A 22673-nucleotide genomic window follows, 5' to 3' on the forward strand; every position below is an offset into this window, starting at 1 on the left:
AGATACTTGGCCAGTTCCTGCATGAGTTTCTTCATGAGCATGTTGAAGTGACTGGTAATAGCTTCACAAAGATATTGCAAAAAAAAAAAAAAAAAAAAAAAAAAAAAAAAAACAGAAACAAAAACAAACAAACAAAAAACAGAAGAACTTAGTGTAAAGCAGTTTTTTGTTCGTGGAAAAGAATGGGAGTTAGGAGCCCTGTCTGTGAGCACTGCAAGGAAGTAGGGGCAAGCCATGCCGTGGAGCAGAGTTGGAAAGGTCAAACACATTGTGATGTAGGTAAGTACTTGTCACAAAAGAGAAAAGACAATGACGACTAGATACAGAAAATATTGCTAAGCCAATAGACCATTAAAATTGGGCAAGCACTATCTGTGATGCACATTCCTGACTGGACATCAGGATTACTCTTCCAGAAGATTACTAGACAGGCAGGTAATGAGCAGAGGGCCAGCGTGAAGCAGGGATGGGGTGGTTGAAGTTCCTGTTGAATGGAGAGCATGGGCTTGCACTTGGAAAGAAGTCAAACCAGTAGAGTCTTAAAGGACTAGAAGGTTCTTACAAACTGTTTCAGGAATATCAGAATGTCAGGAACAGGAAGGATACATAGAGAACTTAGAGTCAGTTCTGTTGATGAGAAGCACAGTGAAGGCGTCGATTGGAGAGAAAATGAAAAAGTAGAACCATGAGGAGTATAGGACACAAGATGGGCAAAGTCAGGGAAGGTGAACCCAGGCAAGTGATTGGAGTGACAGGAATTTGGATTGGGATAATCATGAGCCAGATGCCAAGGCCATGGCATTTAGCTCATGACGCTGATGACTGAGATTAGCATAGCAAAACAATGTAAATAATATGGAAGCATTGCTGCTCTTTATCCATTGCGTTCCTCTGTTTCAACATCATAGAAACTCTGTATATAACCAGGTAGTCTTCAAGGATTCCTAATATGGAAATTTCTGTCACTATCTGTGCTTCTGCCTGCCTTCCTTGTGTGTGTGTGTGTGTGTGGGGGGGTGTGCATGCACATGTGTTACTGGGGATTGAACCCAGCACCTTTTGTATGCTAGTGATTCAGTGATTCATATGTCAGCCCTAGCAATGAAATTCTTAAAGGAACAGTGAATCCTTCCTGTAACCCTGGAGTTTCAGGATGGTACATAAATGCCATATTGAATTCACTGCTGTACAATGAATGGATTTAGAATGATTCCATAAAATTCATACTTGGTTCACATGAATTCATTAAACTATTGTAATCACTTTTCCAAATCACAAATGACTGTGTTACTGTTAAAAAAAATTAGAAATCTTCATTTATGTAAAACTAGAAATTTAAAGATGCTCAAGACTTTTTTGCAAAGCAGAAAAGTTAGTTGCATGTTGGTATTTTTCTTCACTCAGGAATTCAGTAAGTATTCACTGAACAGCAAGTGTGTGCCAGGCACTGTTCCATGCATCAGAAAAGACAGTGAAGGAAAAGGCAAACAAGCCCCAAGTTGAGGAAACTCAGTTCTAGGGATGGAAACAGAGACAGTCGGTATATAAGAATACATGGGTTACTTTCTGGCAGAAGTGAAGTTATTTAAGAATTAGGGTAGAGGTCACCAGGAGTGCAGAGAGCTGATGCCAAGAAGCCACTGTATGAAGATTGGGAGGCAACGTAGGTACTGTAAAGATGATAAATGAATGATGGATCTCCAACAGCATCAGTTCAGTAGAAGGGACGAAACCAAGACCAATGACTGCCCTGGAGTCTAATGAACAACCATGGTTTTCCACAAATTTAGAAGTGTTCTACCATTTTAGAAGTGTTCTACCATGCGTATCATTCCAATGTCAAATCCAATGTCAAGGACTGTATAGTGGTTAAGAGCAGACTTGGAGAGTTGTGGATACATCTCTGTGGTAGAGCACCTGTCTATGTATGAGCAAGGCCCCAGGTTTGATCCTCAGCATTGCACAAAGAAGATAGTGATGCTAGTTGCATTTAAATTCTGACTCTTGGGGCTGGAGAGATGGCTCAGCAGTTAGGTGCATTTGTTGATCTTCCAAAGGACCAGATTTCAATTATCAGCCACCAAAAGATGGTTCAGATCCGATCCGTGTATAACTCCAGTTCTGGAGGGTTGTCTGCCTTGTTTTGGCACAGGCACCAGGAATGCAAGAGGTACATAGGTGTGCATTCAGGCACAACAGTCAAAACACAAGAAATAAAACAAATAAATTCAGACACCTTTAGGCCATTTGCCTTGGGAAAGTTCTGCAGGCCAGGTCATTCTGACATACCGTATAACCTTTAACATAGTAGTAATAATGATGCCTGCCTCATACTATTGCAAGGATTAGCTGATGATATAGCCGTAGGGAGACGCTAGTCAAGAAAATCCTTGATACGTGCAAAATGCTTCTTATACAATGTAATTCTGCTACCACTTCTCTCTCCACATTACATTACATTACATTACATTACATTACATTACATTACATTACATGGGGAAGTAAAGCGCTTTAGTTTTATTCCCTTAATGATTATTGTTGGTTCTGAGTATGATATAATTTAACAAACTCTACAGGAAGCTTCTTGTTGTTGGTATTTCTTCATGAGGGACACAATAGTGATAGCCTGGATGTCAGTGCAGAGTGAACTTGTGAAACACACTGATTGCAATCATTTTAAGGTGCATGGCTGATTTTAAAGGGTTTCCCACAGGGCTCCTACTGAATACAAGTAAAAGGCATGCTGTGGACTGCTATCCAACCAGGTGAATTTTTTTCCTCCAGAAAAGTTATGCCTGGACACCCAGGCGCTCTCTCTCTCTCTCTCTCTCTCTCTCTCTCTCTCTCTCTCTCTCTCCCTCCCTCCCTCCCTCCCTCCCTCCCTTTTACCCTTCCTCCTTCTCTTTCTCCCTCCTTTTCTCCATCTCTCTCCCTTTCTCTTTTTCTCCTTCACACACACACAAAAACACACACATGGACACAAACTCACACACACACACTTTCCCACACAGAGAAACTCATGCTCACACACTCACAACTCACAAAATTGTACATACATACACACACACTTACACAATCATACATACACTCACACATACTCACATAGTCACCCATAGACATACATACTCACACACATCCAAAACACACACACACACACACACACACACATACACACACACACACACACACACACACACCACATTTTAGTCTTTAGTTGCTGAAAGACAAACATCTCCTATTTTACCATAGGGATTAAAAACAAAACAAAATCTTATTACTCCTCAATTGGATATTTTTAAAGTCCAATGCAATAGGACATACTGGTTATGAGACAACAATTATGGACAAACTGTATCTTTTAACAGTTTTATATTTCTAATTTCAAGTTTTAACTTAAAAAGTTAATGGCATTGAAAGCTGCCTAAAATATGTCATTTCTATCTTAAATGTTCAAGTTGTTCTGTAGGAGAAAAGTGAGGAAATTATTGAATTTCTTAGTAAGGAAACCCAGAGTAGCTCAGAGCACACAGAAACTGTTATTAAACATCTCTATATAGTTCTTCTTTGCCAAATAGTTAATTTCCCAAATTTACCCTTTCTTTAATACCCGAAAATGTGAGAATTTAAACTTATGTTCATGTTATTTACTATGAGTCAAACGAAATTATTAGGCAACTGTAACGCTTGTATTAGCTGGTTATTGGGATTTACTGAAACAAAATGACTTTCATTTCTTATGTACTTTGTATAGAAGGAAGCAAACGCTATGATCTACTTAATAAATCTACTTAATAGATCTACTTTATTACATAAAATTTACCCATATACTCCTAAAGTCTAAAATGGGGATCTTCCTTCCATCATCCTTCTTTTCTTTCTTCCTTTCTTCTTTCCTTCCTTTTTCATCCTTTCTTCTTTTTCCTTCCTTTCTTTCTTCCATCCTTCTTTCCTTCCTTCCTTCTTTCCATCCATCCTTCCTTTCCTTGTTTCTTCCTTTTCTTGTTTCTTTCTTTCTCTTACTCTTTAAATTCTTTTTGAGGACAGTGTCTCCCTATGTAGAGCAGACTGGCCTTCCACTCACAGCGATCAGCTTGCCTCTGTCATGTGAGTGCTGAGGTCATAGATGTGTGAATTTTTCATTGTTGCGAGTTAATGGTACTTTTTGAACTTTGTAACATACAAAAAAAATACAAACATTTGAGGAGACAGTCAGATAAATCGAATCCATTTGCTCTAATCTCAAAATGATTGTAAATGACTTTGCTGAAGTCACAAAACTAAAACTAGACATTTTCCCATTCCGTTATGAATTTTCAGGTTTCTCTTTTACTTTTAGGTCTAACAAGTTTTTTTTTTTTCATGCCCTTCGCTGACCAACAATATTATTCAGGACAGAAAAGGAGATGTTTAAGCTTCTATTTCCTTAACATTCTGTCCAATTATTGCTATAAGTATTAATTCTGCTTATTTTCTGTACCAAATGAAATATGTGTAAAGCTACGCTTCTAATTTTAGTGTATTAAAATTAGAAAATCCCAAGTAAGAGCACCACAGATTAGGTTTCCCTTGGGAAGCACAAAGGGGAGGCTTCATGCCATACATATGTCTAACCTCCACCCCAGTCAGCTCGTTTGTTTTCTCTGATACACTTCTTCAGTGCTGTGTGATCTTTATTCCTATTTTGTTTCTGTTAACAGAAAACCAGGCACAATGTAGAAAGCGTGGATCTGTGCGGTGCACATATAGAATGGGCCAAAGAAAAATCCAGCAGGAAGAGTGTCTTTCAGGTAAGAAGGCAACATGTGCGCATTTTACCCCTTTTCCTCTAAATCTGAGCCTCCTCGGGTAATGAGAACAACATTACCTTCCTGTGAGGTTTTACTTGTCCACAGGTCGTTATGAAAGACTGACTCTGGCTTCTCTTCCTTGTGGAATCGTTACTTTATTTTGTCTTTTCCCCTGGTGACTGGTTACTATCTAAACAACAGCAAGAACAAAATACATGTTTTGTGTCAATTAATTTACGACAGCAGCATCATTGAATTTTGCGATGTATTTGATAGCTGTTTGGGGTACCAACCTAGAATGCTTTACTTAAGTCGATTGAATACAGTACTTTCAAACATATACAAATTAAGATTCACTGCTTCTAACCTTTTCTCATTCATTGCCATCCATGCCTTCCAGTCATTAGCTATGTTTACCCTTGTATGGAAGGATGAGGAGTGAGCAGAGAAACTTGGCAGGGCTGGCAGAAAGTTATGAAAGGGAGGTGGGAGAGTAATCAGAACACGTGATATACATGGAAGAGGTTGTCAAAGCACAAATTTAATTAATAATAAAAATTCAAATCAGATACTTTTACATTGAAGATTTTCACCTTTAGATAAAAAAATTAATTGCTGTGGATAATCAGTAGTCACAAACATAGTCCACTGAATGTTTAAAAAAAATGTACAAAATCCTGGAAAGACTGAAAACCTGATTATTTCACATGTGATGTTATCCAATCATGATTTGACATGATTTTTAGTTAGCAGTCATTTTAGGTTACAAGCTTGATCTGACTTTTCTATTTTAGGTGATATATAATATTTACATTTTGAAATCAAATAATTTTGCTGTACTTTAGAATTATTCCATTTGGGAATGAGGGGAATTGATTAATACATATGTATTAATATTAAATACTTTCTAAAAAGTTCAACTCTTTAGGTAAATGTCATTATTATGTAATAAAATGACATAGATGAAATCAGTATTAGGACTTACAGTGGCAAAGCTGAATAGCCTTTACCACTTCTACTCATAAGAGGAAAAAAACTGTTCACTTCCAATAGATCTAGTATATGCTACTTACTTCAGGAACTCATCTGGGTATATTAAAACAATTTGGGCCTACTAAGATTTAAAAAGAAAAACTACACACACATGTCCTAAAATAAATTATCTTTATGTCTTCTCTAGTTTTATAGTACTTAAATATAGAGATGTTTTTAACCAAAAAATTAAGTGAAAGGATAGATATAATTATCATCTGTCAACTAAAAATAAAATTTTAAAAAGGAAAGAGGAAGGAAGGAGGCAGACAGGCAGGAAGGCACACACATAGAGAGAGAGAGAGAGCAATGATCTCAAGCCAAATGGTAGAGAATTTAGAATTTAGAAAACCATGAAATAAATAATGAAATCAACTTTGTTTGCAAGTGAGGTAAGGATCAGTAATATCCTCCTCCTATGGTTTCCTTCTCTTGGTGTTATTCTAACCCCAGTAATAAAATGCAAGGGCCAGGACCCTAGTATCTGACAACCTAGAACAGTGCTTCTCGGCCTATGATCTGCAGTCCAATCTGCAAATCTCTATCTGCAAACACATTTATATTGCTGTTCATAATGGTAGAGAGAAATTACAGTTATAAAGTAGCAATGAAAATAAATTTATGATTTGGGGTCACTACAACATGAGGACCTATATTAAAGGGTCACAGCATTAGGATGGTTGAGAATCACTGAGCTGGGATGTGATGTTGTCAACTTCCATGTATTGTGGGCTTCCATGATTAATAAAGTTGTAAAAGAAAAAGAATAAGTTCAATTTAAAGAACATGATGTTTTTACAATCGAACCTTCCATAGATTTGTGAGATGAACCATTCTCCATTTATTTCTAAAATGGTTCAGGAAGATCAAAAAGGGCTACTGTCAAGTTGCTATGATGGACAAATCATGATGAATGTCATCCTCAGCTTTTGAAAATATTGTTAATGCTCAAATTTTTATAATTACCACTTGATTTATGTGTATGTTTCTGAATTTGGTTTCCTCCAAGGACATTGAAGTCTATTTTCACCGTTTATAAATTTCTCATCATCTATTTTTGTTTGTAATGTTATTTGGATAATTGATGGGGCCTTGAGCCTTCAATATTTACAGAGACTATTTGTAGGTTGGTACATATGCAGATAAATGGTATGATAGATAAATTGATGGTTGACAGATCTGCAGAACATAGGCGAATAAATTCTTGACAGTTTTATATATAGAATAAAAGATTATTATAAAGATACTGTGAATAACAAAGTTAAAGGAAATTTCTTGGATGACTTTCTGTTAATACATTTTGATTAAACCATCCGAAGTGTCATGAGCATATGCACCCACAGAGTAGACCAGAGCAATCCTCTGTTTGAGCAGAATAACATAAGTTACTTTTACAGTTCTGTTAACAAAAAGGCATTTGGAAGAATTTGCCAGACAACTAAGTCCAGATGACATGCATGAATATTTGATTAGATACATTAGCTGGACTAAGTCTCAAATGATCAGAATAAACATGATTATATCTCAAAAACATGGTATTAAGGCATGGGTTGGTTTCTGAGTGTGTGTAAGTGTTTCATTACTTACTGAATAATGAAACATTTCTTCCTTACTGAAAAAGACCCTTCTAACTTCAGCTGAGGTACTACATCAAAAATAGTTTTAGAATTCCAAGTTTGAATTGGGCTTGATATTCAATCTCAGCCTATGAATTATAGATTACAGATCGCAAATGACTATTGAGATTTTTAGTTCTAGATGAATCAAAGAAGAGCAAAATTAGAAATAATTTAAAATTTGAAATCTGTCTTTAAAAATATGATGGATTGGCAATTATATACCACATAATTATGATGTCTATAGAGAAGTCAAACGTGAATAGGAAAACAAACAAAAAAATTTTGAGTGCCTGAGATAGGCTGGAAACACACATTTTTGATCCAGAAAAATAGAATATTTTTCATTCACTGTTTATACTATTTAGACATCTGACTTCTTCCTTTTCTGTATTTAACAAAATCCAAGATTTTTTTCATAAATAAAACTCAATGTGATTCAGTCTTCTTCAAGTAACATTTATTAATATCATAGTGACAATGTTGTAGCTTTAGTATATAATAACTCTTGGTGAATTGAAATGACAGCCACTTTCTGAAACCAGGAAGTTTTGCCTACATTGGAGCCAGAATCTTTGTACTGATTTTTGTCTCATAGGTTTTGTTTAACCAAGTAACATTTTAAAAAGTTCTGTTCGTTTCTGTAATACATTGACTATGACATGTAATCACAGGTGTCAAAATGTGTGTAAGTATATCTATAAATAGGTGTACAGTTATATTGAGTTACTTAATTTTAGGAAATAAAGTGAGCATTCACACAGAGAAACATAGACACACAGACACACACACACACACACACACACACACACACACACACACACAAAGCTTTGCACTTATGAAAGGGTCATTCAAATTCTAAACTGGATTAATGAAGGTCCATTGCTCTAGTTTTTGTTTAATTCTGAAGAAAGGGTGATATCATAGACCATCTGATACAGTTTGAGAAAGCATTTATTCAGTGAACAATTTGGGATGAATTTTTGGGCACATCTTTTTAGTTAACTAAAAGCAATGCCAGGTCTTCATCAGGAAGAGCCTAGACAAAAAAGATTTTTGCTCAAACCACATGTTTTAAACATATCTGGTAAGTGCTGGTTTGCTCTATGGTGTTTAGCCTGAAATTTAAATCACTAAGGATTAAAAAGATTACAACATAATCTTAAATAATCCCAAATGTCATTTACAGAGAGATAGTTATAATAACTAAGCAAAATCCCACTAAAGGATGGCAGTACTTTCCGGCAGCATCCAACCACAACAGAAGCTACTCCTGCTCTTTTCTCACTGGCCACATTATGCATTTACACTGCCTTGCATCAGGAAGTTTAACTGATAAGATAGTTGCAAAATCAGTAACAGGAACACAGAATTAGGGAAAACTTTTCAGAATGTCCTTGTTACAAAATTAAAAAGAAAATCTCACATAGGTTCTCTGCCTTCCTTTGAGTTTGAGGCTTTCTGAATAAAGTCATTGGAAGTCTAGGGTAGGGAATCAATGGCATGCTGTCAAACAGAGGATACAACACCAACGTACTCCCAGTCTCCCAGGAATACCATTTGTTAAAATGGAGAAGAAGCTAGGCTTGGTGGCTCATACCTTTAATCAAAACCCTTGTGAGTTAGAGGCCAGAGTGGTCTGTATAGCAAGTTCAAGGACAGCCAGAGCTATATAGAGACCTTGTCTTAAAAAAACAAACAAAATCAAAACCAAAACTGACGACAAAGCACCTTAATTATTTCTGTCTTTACGTCATCACATGATAATATTTTCCTGTTCTGTAAAGCAATTTTAGATATGACTAGAAAATATGTCAACTACTGTTCTTATTGAGCCAAGAGACTGGGCATGCACTAGCTGATCAGATTGTTGCAGCTGAGGGCTGAGGCTAGACCTGAATACATTTAGCATAAGAAACAACAAAGAAAACGATTTGGGAATTCTGTCTGCTGCATACGCTTGGTGTTGCAAGATTCCTAAAGTGTAACTGAGATGAAGAACTGGGAGAGAATATTTGTTTCCTCAGTTCTTTTCTCAGAAGGGAGTAAGATATTAACTGATCCTCTAAGATATTGTTCTCTGAAGACGTATTTTCCTCAGACTTAGTATTTTATAAACAATTTTTAATAAAAATTTGCTGTTGAATTTATTGGATTTCTACAGATTACATGTATTAAATTGTATAATTTCATCAGTTAATAAATAATGAGTAGAATTATGTCGATTGCCTGTCTGTAAGACAGGGAATGTAGAGATGACATAAGGAGATAAAGGCCCACCTCATTCCAGTGTTCAGAATATAAATACTGTGTTCCAATGTCTAGGATTTGACATTGCTTCTTTAATATGAGAACACATCTGCAGAGACGGACCCTGTTCCCTATAAGAAAAGTAAAGTAGGTTTAGCATTTAATTACTTGTTACTTTTTCGACTCTGGGTAAACTCCTCTGACTATACTGTACATTAAATGTATTCATGTAATATTTTCCATGGATATGCATTACAACTAAGCATAATTTGATTGCTTGTCCTGATCTGACATGTATTAGCCCCACATAGTTTAGTACTACTTAAGTTTATTAATGTGGTGATAATTTAATAACATCCTGGAAAATGCTACTTTAAGCCAAAAAAGAAAACTACTGATATTTTTGCACTTACACATTTCTTGTGTCACGAGGAGCAGTTTAGAATAAATCTGAGTGCTTACCAATTTTCTCTCTCATCTTGCAGTGTGTATAGTTAGACTAAATGCAAAGGGGGATTCTTCACATTTATAAGTGCATTAATTTTAAGTAAGACTGCTTTCAGTTGGCAGAATTACTCACCGTACCATAAAAGGCATGGACTCGAACAAAATAAGTCAGAGAAGCACCAACATCCAATACAGCCTTTGTTTACTCCATGGTTTGCCTTGAAGCATTTCAATTATCTACTAGACATGCATGCATTCTGCAGAGGCATAGGGGAGCAACAAATGGGTCTGGAGACCTGGATGTCTTCAGTTGACGTTTTCAGAGACTCGAGTTGGAGATTCTCCCTCTTCTACCTGACTCCTCTCTGTGTTAAAAGTGAAGAGATACTTTTGGCATATTTTAAAACAAATCCGAAGGAATAACCATAATACAAATAATGACGGTCATCATTATTTCTTTGTTCAGTAACCAAATTGTCTAACAACATTCTGCACGAAATTTCATTCTGCAGCTGTAAATTTCAGTAGAATCGAAATGGAGAGGATGCATACTGGTAAAAATGTGACTGACTTTGGAGAACTTTCACTTTTATGCATGACCCTCAGTTGCTGACAATCTAGTATGCCAAAGGAAAAAATATGTTTCTATATTGTTCGAAGCATCTGTGACCTTATGCCCTGTTTAGATTTTAGTATCCAGTCCTTTATGAAAGTTCCATTGCTGCAACATCAAGTTAGTATAAACTAGTGAATGAATGGTGGATGCAAGGGAGCATGCCAACAAAAGCATATTCCCCTAGAAATTTACTTCTGTAGAGATGAGTTCAGAAACAATGTCCCAAATAAAAGAGAGACAAGGGACACTTTCTGTCCCTTGACAGAAAGGTGTCAAAGAATTACTTTTTTTTTCTGGATTAAAAGGAAACACTATGACTATGTTATGAACCTGGCCTAAACGCATCAGCGAGTGTATACTGGGAAAGACTTAATTTTGAAATTAAGCCTTTAACACACACATACACACACACACACACACACACACACACACACACACACACACACGCACGCACATACACACACACACACTGGCTCTGATAAAAGAGATCCTGAAAACAAGAGAGAAAATGAATGTATTCAAATTTTGATGAAGCCCAAATCTCATTAGTTCTGATCAATAAAAGGAGAATAGAAGCATAGGGGTAGCTCCAAGCACACCCATAATAAGAGGACCACACCCATCTCTTCAGACCAGACTAAGCCCATCCCTTTATAGCAAATCCTAGGAAACACTGGGTTTTTTGTTTTGTTTTGTTTTTTTTCTGATTTGATTTTTAAGGAAAATAATAAAGGTTCTTTAACCTAAATTGGAGCTAATATACAAAAAATCAAATACGTTGCTAGAGAAAAGATTATCAAAGTTATCCCACCTGAGTGATCCTGTAAGGCTTCAGATTATAAATCTTAGACTCAGGATATCGTCCTTTGCACTTTTCACTCACTATCTAAGGCTACTGTAGGGCGCTGCTAGTGTCCTGACCTTCTATCTGTTCACACTAGGGTCAGAACAGAACAAAACTGTGAGGCAGTAGTTATCACACTGACCAATACTGATAGATTTTTTTTTTAGAGCCAAATCAGTCAAAAGAACTAAGATGTAAAGTTTCTGAAATGACATGAATTAGATCAAACTTTTGAACTGAAAGGAATGAACTTGACGTCATGTGCATTTTCACAGAAGAATAGATGGATGTGGCCAAAGGGCTCAAGCCACTGCTATGGTACCTTTGGCCTCTGGAGTAGCTAGGATCTGGGGTGGAGATAAGAGCCTTTTATTTATACAATCAAAGTTTCAGTCTGACCTCAGGCTACCTGCAGAAAGCTGCCCTTCATTTCTTGGCCTCGTGCTGGGACTTTTACCTCTTACGAAACTTTGTTTCTTCATGCATTGGTAGAAGAAGTACTCTGGTCTGTAGGCTATCCATGGGTGTCTGTGGCTAACTGCAGTTTCCTTGTAGTGTCTACATAGCCAAAGTGGGGCTTCCAGGTACTAGGAAAGAAGACCCAAGTCTTCAGACTATACACAACCATCTGAGCAAACTAATCCTGGATGTCAGGGAAGATTCTAAGGGACTGGAGTAAAATTATCAAGCACTAGATGTTTTCTCCTTGCGATTTTCATCTTGTATAAAATACTGAAAATATGACTTTGATTCTGGCATGACAACATTCCAACTTAGGGCTCTCTTTTGCATATCTGTTTCAGAATTCTTATTTTGTGTTTGTAAAACAAAGTAGCCATGTTTACTTCGTGCTGAGTCTGGTTTTCTTTCCTTTTTAATAGCAAACAGATGTATTCCAGAAAAAGAAATGCTTTAATCCCTAAAGCTGGTATATAATATATGGAGCCAATAACTGGTAACTCAGTTTATAGCCTGTCCAGGAGGATGGCAGAATGAAATAAAATCGAGTACCTTAGGAAGGCACAAAATCACCTTCAGATAGATAGCCAGTGCCAGTCCATCTTTAGAAACATAAGATAACAAAGCTGTATCTGAGGGCAAGAAACACACTCATTCACACACACACACACAGAGAGAGAGAGAGAGAGAGAGAGAGAGAGAGAGAGAGAGAGAGAGAGAAATCTACACAGACAGAAACACATAGACATGGAAACACATACACACAAATACACAGAGACACACACACAAGCACAGAAATACACACACAGTGAGATAGAGAGAGAAAGAGAGAACGAGAAAAGGAAACACACACAAATATACATACATAAACACAAGTACACAAACACAGATACAGACACATGCACACATACACAAACACATACACACAGTGTTTAAACAACAGTAGCCACAAGAAAGAGGAAAAATCTGGGCAGTGGTGAGAAAAACTCTAAAACCTCAGAGCAGTGTTTAAAGCAGGATAAGAAAATCACAAAGCAATCGTTGTAAACAAAGGCTTGAAGTGAACTCAAGAAGACAAATAGTCAGTCTGTGATGCAAACTAATGCCAGCACTCACGAGAGAAGTCTCCTGTGGGATCTATACAGAATCCTTCAATATATGAGTGAAACACAGTACTAAACCATTACTAGAAAGTATAGATTTAAATGCACGGATATAATTTAGAAACATATATGTATATGCGAATGCAGATATACATACAATATCAATCAGTTATAAAAGAGGTCATGGATTAAAAAGAGCATGAGAAGGGGTATGTGGGGGTTGGGGGGTGGAGGGAGGAAAGGGACAGGAGAAATGTCCGTGATTAAAATATAAGTTTTAAAAGTCAAAGATACAGAATCTAGGAAGATGGCTCTGGGGTGGAGGAAGAAGGGCAACTTGCTGTGTGGAAACAAAGACCGGAGTTTAATTCCCATACACCCACTTAAGAAGCTGTGGGTGACACTGTGTACCTTAGACTGCATGTGTCACTGCAGGAGACAGGAATGGGAGTATTTTAGGGCTTTCTGGCTCAGACTCGCTCTAGCTTCAGTGGAAGATGGTGTATCAAGGAAATAAAATAGAGATGGACAAAGCAGATCTTCCAACACCTACATTTGGTTTCCCTGCAAGCATTCACAAGTCACGTTACCTTCATTTTTGCCTGTTTTGTTTGTTTGTTTTTAATTTTTGGTTTGTTGTGTTGGGTTTTATTTTAACAACTTGACACACTCTGGAGTTATCTTGCAAGAAGATCCTCACTTGAGAAAGTCCCTAAGGCTCATAGCTTGTAGGAAAGTCTGAGGGGGGCATTTTCTTGATCAATGAGTGAAGCAGGAGGTCCCAGTAACTGTAAATGGTGCCAGTTCTGGGCAGGTGGTTCTTGATTGTGTAAAAAAGCAGGCCAAGCAAACCATGGAGGAATAATCCAGTCAGCAGAGTTTCTTCATGGACTCTTGCTTTAGTTCCAACCTCCTGGCTCCTGCCTCTGCTTACCCCCAACCCCACCATGATGGATTTTGACCTAGCAACCCAATTAACTCTTTCCTCACAGGTTGCTTTTGATCACAGTCTCATGGTCTATATCACAGCAGTAGAAACTTAACAGTGTGTGTGTGGGGGGAGGGCTGTTTCTAACTCAATTCAGGGTATACATTCACCCCAAGTTGTTGTTCGCAATGACAGAGTTAACATGTTGCAGAAGTGATTCCAAGGAGCTTGATCTATTGACACCGAACTTCCTTTAGTTCCTTTGGCAGACTTGGTAATTCTGTTGTGTTTTATCTGATATTTAAACAATGCGTAATTTTCAAGAGTCCCATGTCCATGCTCAAGCTAAAGACAGACTTCTAATGCCTGGTGTCTATGATGGACTTGAACTCAAGTCATGGCAGAGCGATTTCGAGCTGCAATAGTTGGGTGCACAGGATGTGGTGATGAGAGTGTTGGAAAGCATGTGAAACCTTTCTTCTTTGATAGGTGCTCTGGAACATACACTATCACAGATGTCACTGTCCATCTGAAAGGAAGGAACAAGCCCTGGCAGTTTTCAGCGGAATATCAAATTAAACTCGGCAGCAATTTAATGTTTAAAAAGCATAAAAATAAATATTTGGAGGCCCACGTGCTAGAAAACAAATGTGTCCAGTGAAATATAATTAATGGCACGAGAATGTGGCCGGCTTCATTGCAGACAAATGTGTCCTTTTACTAAAGTAAGGCTTGTTCTATTATTAACACTGGGAATCTTAGATGGGCAGCAGAGACTGCTGCATTATTCATAAAAGCGTTGCTGCCATCTGGTGGCCGATTGGCAGTTCAGCACAGACAGTTAATTCCATTTGACTGGGTCTCACGTGAGGAATGCAAGACAGGGCTCTGGGTGGTAAAAAAGAAAGTGTGAAGAGTTAGGTTTAGATGTCATTCGCTTGAGAACTGTCCTTGCCCCCCATGCCTTGGTAGAATGAAAGTCTCCGGGAATAGTGAGATAATTATACATTGCTGGCTTCACTGTGAATGTGTATTTTACAAGGCTTATCTAAGGAAGTTACTCTTGGCTCTTCTTGACTGACAAATTTTATTGACATTCAGTTCTGTTGGCAAATAAATATGTACTCAAATATTAGGAAGATTTATTGAATCTAGAGATATGTTATTTTGTGTAAATAAGAATATATGTGAGATGCTGTAATCCCTCATTTGGATCTAGGCATGAATTTCCTTAAGTTATCATTCACTGAGCCTGCTTTTGGAAATAATACAATTTATAATATCAAAAAAGAAAAAATGAACAGCAATTCATAAAACTTGAGATTCCATCTCGTCACTGAAGAGTTTTATAAAGAAATCATATTTCATGACTCAGAAACCTATAATCTAATATAACCGAGGAGGACTTAGATATTAAATGACAAATATTTAGATTATATTGCGTGTTAAGAACATGAAGACCCATGCAGCAGGGTGCCCACTCACTCGCTCAAAGATTAGGGTGACTTTGTGTCCTGGACTACTCTAAAACTTTCTTAAATTGTAGGATTTTTATTGTATGTGGTCCTAAAATTGTAGGATCATTGTATGTGGTAAAATCTGAACCTGAGAATGGATATTTATGTAGATCAAAAGTCTTTGAAGAACATAAGATATAATGAGTTAAAATTGCCCCAGGAGGGAAGTTGGAGTCCCTTGAATTCTCAGAGATGGTATTTAATAGTTAATGTCCACGTTCCAGTGGATGTTTCCTTGCCATTAAACTGCCTTATGATTTAGTAAAAGTCGCCTGCCTACAAAGAGGCATTGCGCTACACCAGGAGAATTATAATATTGAATGAATGTTATTCTTTACCATAAAAGTTGCAAGTGACTATTTTTAAAGAAAGACATTTGGATTTTATTTTAAAATTCTCTGGAAGGCTTGGTTCTATGTATATAGTTTGCCATTACCTCTGTTACTAGTTACTTTTGATACTGAAAATATTTCTTTCTTCAAAACATTTAATTTGGCTTATGGAAAATTATGTCCCATTTTCCCCAGGAGAATGCTAAAGTCCTTTCTACCCTCTTAGTCCCCAATCTCCCCACATTCTCTTCAGGAAGATGGTGTAAACAAGACCCTCTCCAAAAAGTAAGAGCTATGTGCCACTTATATCTCTGTCTCTTTCATATATATGCATATATTTTAAAGTAGACCTAACCCCCTCAATAGGCTTGAATACAGCTGCATGGTGTTTTCTAATGGACCCATAATTGACACAGTAAAGGTATAATCAGAGTACCCAGGTATTAGTCAAAACTTTCTATTGCTTGTCTCAATAACATTTGAGACAAATGTTATTGAGACAAATAATAACAGCTTTTTCAGATTCTTAACATCTTATTCCTGCTTACTCAGGAAGATTATTCATATACTGTAACCTTAAGCACTTTAGTATGCAATTGCTAGGTGTTAGTACATAGTGGGGTATTTGGTTACGTGTTGGTTTATGCAAAACTGTAATACTAACAGCCACATCTCAGTGAAAAAAAATGTTCATTTTATTTCTATAAAAGTTGTTTAAAATTCCCTTTAAGCACAAAGTTTTTTATGGATACCTTTGCCTTAAGTTGGGTTCTCTTTCACAAAGTCTGAGAAACTAGAAGTTGGTCTACTATTACTTTATTGTTGAACAGATCCCAGAAAACAGATTTTAAGAATCAGCAAGAATGAAACAACAGAAAAAAAAAAAACATATGCAAAGGACTAATAAAGATCACAGCCAGAATGATGCTAACAAGAGTTTTCTACCCAAATTTCATAAAATGATTAAGTAAAAATATTTTTTTATCAGCCTCTGAGCCTTTGGTTTATGGGTGCCTCCAGAATGATGTCTTTAGTTCTTTTCAACTTTCTGGTCATATGTGTGGCAAGTATGCTCCTCTTGATATTCTTTTCTTAGAGTCCTTGAACATCTATAGCCAAAAGCAAAAGGAATATGGTGCAGCCTGAGTCCAGAGATACGCTATGTGAGGAAGGCTGATGTAAGTGCAGACCCAGATGTGGACAGAGGTGTGGCTGAAGAGCAGCAATGTGCGATGTAATGCACTCCCACTAACATTCAAATGTCCATGTCTCACCTTAAATGTTATCCTGGGTTTTAGGCATGTGACTGCTCGTTTGTCTATAGAAGAGCTAAGAAAAAAATATTTTAGGGAAAACAATTCACCCTTTCCCCACACCTGTGCATGAGGCTGCATTTGATAATCATTGTCTATTTCAATCCAAGGGATTCTGAATTTTCCTCATCCATTGCCGTGATTATGTGGTCTGTTCTGTTTTCCTGCTGTGCTATTTTTCATGTCCAAGGATTGTACGATTTGGTTTTCTTGACATTTCCAGACTTCATTTGAGGCAGCTTACAGCGCACTGCACTCACAGGCCTGGAGGATACAAGTAGCAACTCCTTGAGTCACCTACATGACAGAACCATTCTTGCTGTAAGTATATATATAGCAAGAGTGCCATGGTATGGTTCGAAACTCAAGCTTTCCCCATGAATATACCAGCCATTTTCCATATTATTAGCCTGTATCATAGCTACCAGCCATTGACTATCGTTTTAAGTTAATTATGGCATTACAGATATCTTTAAAAGAAAAACTCTCCCTGTCCTAATGTGTAATCCAGCAGAGGCCAGGTTTGAAAACTTAGAAGCTTAAATGTTATAAATGTGTGCTGTGGTGGCTATTCTTTGGCATACTTTGGTTCTTAGACACCTGTGCTCTAGGTTTTCAGAATGCTGTATCATGTCACCACAAATCCTGTGCAGTGGAGCAGCTCGGTGAGTGCACTGTACTTGGGTTGTGGGATGACCAAGTTTCTTACTCTATGGTGCCACCTTATTACAAATGCATTTTAAGACATTATACCATTGAAAGGTTAATTGTTCCCAAGTGATGGGGCATTAGGAAGAACAGTGTGCCCTAGAGCTAGCTAGGTGTCTTGGGTTTCATTTTCTTTGCATCTTTGCTTTGAAGCAGTATAGTGCCTCTAACAGGGCTGATAACCCCCGTGTTACTAGTTTTACATCCATAAAGATAAAAAACAATGCAACAGGCATAGGCACCAATCAGAAAATACAAACCCATATCTAGAGTTTATTTCCAGTCCAGGAAGACTGAACCAAGATTCCAAGAGCAGAAGGGGTTCAGTTTGCCATCCAGAACTTGGCTGTTGTTCTGAAGTTCCAAATGGTTGTCTCTCCTGACGAAAGGATATTCAGTAAGCAGAACTATGTTGGCTTTGTTGGGAAGAAGTAACGGTGTTAGGTCAATACAGAGTTACTATGCCTGACACTGTGCTTACCTAATTCATAGATTTGTTTTATAAGATCTAACTGGCTAAGGCTAAAAGATAGAAGACATCAAAGATATCCTTTATGAGAATATCTGAGTAAGACTGAGATTTATGACTTCAATCAAATAAGTAGTTGTTTTGAGCCTCTAAACTCGGGGATCATTCGTAACAGAATAAATACCCAACTGATTCAAATTATGCATTTACAAACATAATCCAAAGGTTTAATTCTTATGAGAAGTAACGGCAGTTCTGGAAATAGGATGTAACCCTTTAAAGAGATCTTAGGGCCACAGTAAATTCCCAAATTCCATCTTACAGGGCTGTGGAGAAAAGGCAGGTAGTAGACTTCATCTGGCCATGTAGCTTTCCTATTACTCAGTATGTTTATAGAAATAACTGCCTAACAAAGTTAACTTCCAGGAAGAATGCCAGGTTACAAGGAATCATACCCAAGTCTCAGAATCACATTGGGCTTGCACCCAAAATGTTTGCAACATTAGGTGGAAGCAACATAATCTGGCTTGGAAAGTTCTAGGGGAACAAAACGACAGAGAGTTGCTCAGGGAACACTGCGTTCAGCGTCTTCAAGATACTATCTTTCTTGGCCTCTTGGAAAACAAGAAAAAAAAACTGGATCTCTTGCTATTTTTAAAAATAACGTGGACTAACAGAACCTTGGGTTGTCACAGATCATTGTTAAGCCAACAATTTTAGAGGTTCTAACCCACAGACTGGCCTGTAAGACATAAGAGAAGATAGAAATACAGTTGGGAAATCTAAACATAGCCCCAAAGTTTTGGCATTTCAGGACTTTCCAGGGAAAAGAAAAGAAATTTGATTTCTGTGTGCAGTTGATGGGAAAGCTTGCAAATGGCCTGAGAAAATTAGATTTCTCATATTTTCATCGCAAATGGTATTTTCATGTTTGTTTTTCAAAATTTGAAAATGGCCTTACATGTTAAAAGTCATTAGTTAAAAGCAAGTATGAAGGCCATGTTACTTTGGAATTTAATAATGTATATCTGAAAATTGCCACTATTATTCATTCTAAAAATTGTAGAATTTTTTTTTTGCAGATCAGGTACTTGCTGTGTAAAGTGGAGATGTGATTCATAATCATGTATATTTCAATGCACTGTTAGGTTTCTCTCCCCCACACACACACAAATATATAAATATAGAGGTTTCGTTTGTTTGTTTCTCTTTGGAGTGCTTTTCTTTAAAAAAAAAAAAAATGAATCTAAAATATTCCTGTTTAAATTTCAGGCTTGTTTTGTATGGGATCTAAAATTTATTTCAATTTCTTCAGCTAAATTAAATTATAAAACTACCATGAGTTTATGTTTCTGGATTTATAGCAGGTTTGATTCAGTAGCAAAGTGTGATGAGGAGAAAAAGGAATGGAATAATTGAGTTACTCAAAGCCTAGCTCAGTGGTTTGCAACCTTCCCAATGCTGTGATCCCTTAATCTAGCTCCTCATGCTGTGGTGACACCTAACCATGACATTATTTTTGGTTGCAACTTCATAACTGTAATTTTGCAACTATTATGAATCGTACAGTAAATATCGGATATGTAACCCCTATTCGTGTTTCTGAATAACTGAAATCAATATAATAAATTAAAGAAGACAATAACAATGAAGAAATACAACAAACCAAGTATTATTAAAGTTTCTCTTTGGCACATTTTAACATTTGGACCTTGAATCAACTTTTGTGTACTCTAGGGTGATTGAGTGTGTTTGTGTTGTTTGTGTGTGCATGCGCACACACGCGCACGCATGTGCGTGTACGTGTGTGTCTTCTGATGATGGTTAGTTACACTGTCTACATTCTGGGCCCAGAGTGATGAAAAACTGTTTAGCACAGATGTCACAAAACCAAATGGGTCTTTAGAGCCCACACTCAGAAGGGACCTATGTCATGTCTGTCTATATTTCATGGTACTGAGTCACAGCTAGTAGTGCAGAGACACACTAGCCGCTGCTCCAGCTGCCCACCATAATATAGAAAGCCAGTGCAGGAAGAGCTCCTGGTTTGCATCAATAATAATCACAGTACCTTCAACATTCTTGATACAAGTAGACATTCAAATTATCTTTGTCATCTAAATTAAAGGGCATTTGGTTATGTGTTGATATTGGTAAGAGTGAATTGCATCACACCTTTGCAAAAGTAAAAGCACACTTTTCACAATTTATTTTTCCCTTTCATTGGTCCTGACATAATGACTCATTTAAAGAAATCACTGAAGTTCTTTGGTTAAACACTGTTGAATGTGGCTCTAGAGTTCACGTTATTCAACAACATGTCAACCTGCATACCAATTCATAACTATTTTAAAATTAGTTCAGAAGTGTTTAGGATGTGGAAATTTTGGATTAATGATTAAAGTCGAAGGCAGATGTATAAATGATAAGAACTAAAGATCAGAGAATTCAGGGTAAAGTACATCCTTTCAGAAAAAAGACACCAAATGAAGCAAGATTTTTAAATTATTTTCATTTAATGTTTGACTGATATTAAAGGCTTGTTCATTTTTCTAATGACAAGTAAGTATATGTTATACACCCTCAAATACATTACATTTAATTTGTAGACATTTACAAGCTGTCTTAAAAATATAAAGTGTGTAAATATAATGGCTAATACGGTTGGACTCACATTAAACACTCAGTCAGCACAGTGAGTCAACTGTGAGGAACATTGTTGTTGGAATAATTATCTTCTAGATCTCAAAAGTAATTATCATTTTCCATTATGTTTTATGAAATATACCTATACATTCTAAATATGTATATGTGTATGTGTATATGATTCATATGTATGTGTATGTACATGTATATACATAATGAGATAATATTAAATGTGTTTAAAAAAAGAATGCCAGTCATTGGTGCAAATTGTTCCATAGCAGAAACAACAAAATTTGACTGTGAGTAAAGCCATCTAAATTTGTAAAATGCCTCATTTTTGGTGAAAAAGTTTTGTTACAAGAAAAACAACTTTGATTTCAGTAAATCAGCTACCTAGTGTCAAGGAAAATGACTGTAGGTCAACTCCGTATGCAGTTAGCATGCCAAGGTTCAGCTCTGTGCAGCTTACCATTTCATTTTGTCATTTGAAACCCCTGTTTTTCTTACATAGACCATATTGGTTTAAAGCAAGCAAACAAAACGGCCCTCAAACAATCCCAGTAAACCAAATAGCAATTAGCTACCACTCCTGGGAAATATTTTAGCACATGTTCCTGGCACTTGAAAAATCTACACCTTCGGAGCAAAGACAGGAAAATTTGGCTAAAGAGCTAAACTGATGGAAATTCTCAACAATGAAAACAAATGATACCTAAGTAAGAAAGAAATGGCCAATAGATGTGTAACATAGCTGTACTTTAGAACATAGAAGGTAAAAGAATTTTTTGTACCTTATTAAAAAAAAAGTTCTTTTTCTTCAAACAAGTTTAGCAGAAGTCAGTTAAAAATCCAATGTGTGTGTGTGTGTGTGTGTGTCCATGTCTGTGTGTCTGTGTGTGTATTTAAAAAGTTACAAATACAAGAGTTTTAAAATGTAATTTTATAAATGATTTAAAATAGCAGAATAATGAAGTTTGTTATTAGTATTTTGGATAAAATGTACTTATGAAATCTACAGGTACATAAATAGACATTTGGCTACCAAGTAACGATAAATGATGGGTCATGTCTAGTGAAAGAATATAGAAGATACGAAAATGAAAGTGAAGATTAGAATTAAGGTGGGTAGCACACATCTTTAAGCCCTGCGTTGAGGAGGCAGAGACAGGTAGATCTCCTGAGTTCGAGGCCAGCCTGGTCTACAGAGTGAGTTCTAGTATAGTGAAGGTTACAGAGAGAAATTCTGTCTTGAAATACAAAACAAAAAAAAAAACAAAAACAATAACAATAACAATAACAAAAAGAGATGGAAAAAAATTGGCATTTGTTGAATTAGCATCATCTTGTAACATTGACTTAAAAAAGCAAGTGTAACAAAAACACAGTTCTGAGTGTCTACCCTTTAGAATGAATATGTGTCAAAGAACTGTTAAAAAATTAGAACAGCTTTTATTCCCATAGCTATGACCCAGGCCTTACTTGGATCATATGCTTTAGATTTCTTTAAGCAAGCGGAGACACTGTGATTTACATACCCAAATCTCCTGGCCCACACTTTAAGATATGTCTCTCCTCTGTTGATCAAGATGCTGTGACTCATGTAGAA

At 36.7% G+C, this 22673-nt stretch overlaps 1 protein-coding gene and 1 long non-coding RNA gene across 2 annotated transcripts in view; one reads left to right on the forward strand and one right to left on the reverse strand.

The window, feature by feature from the left end:
- Positions 1 to 22673, forward strand: part of Arhgap15 (Rho GTPase activating protein 15) — a 585234-nt gene that overhangs the window by 117259 nt on the left and 445302 nt on the right. The window contains exon 6 of the mRNA XM_034495451.2: positions 4698 to 4787. Coding sequence (XP_034351342.1) covers positions 4698 to 4787 — 90 coding nt within the window. The remainder of the gene's footprint in view (positions 1 to 4697; positions 4788 to 22673) is intronic.
- Positions 1 to 22673, reverse strand: part of LOC143441297 (uncharacterized) — a 319239-nt gene that overhangs the window by 65508 nt on the left and 231058 nt on the right. The window lies entirely within an intron of this gene.

Source organism: Arvicanthis niloticus, chromosome 2 (genome assembly GCF_011762505.2).
Source record: "Arvicanthis niloticus isolate mArvNil1 chromosome 2, mArvNil1.pat.X, whole genome shotgun sequence".
Lineage (NCBI taxonomy): Eukaryota > Metazoa > Chordata > Mammalia > Rodentia > Muridae > Arvicanthis > Arvicanthis niloticus.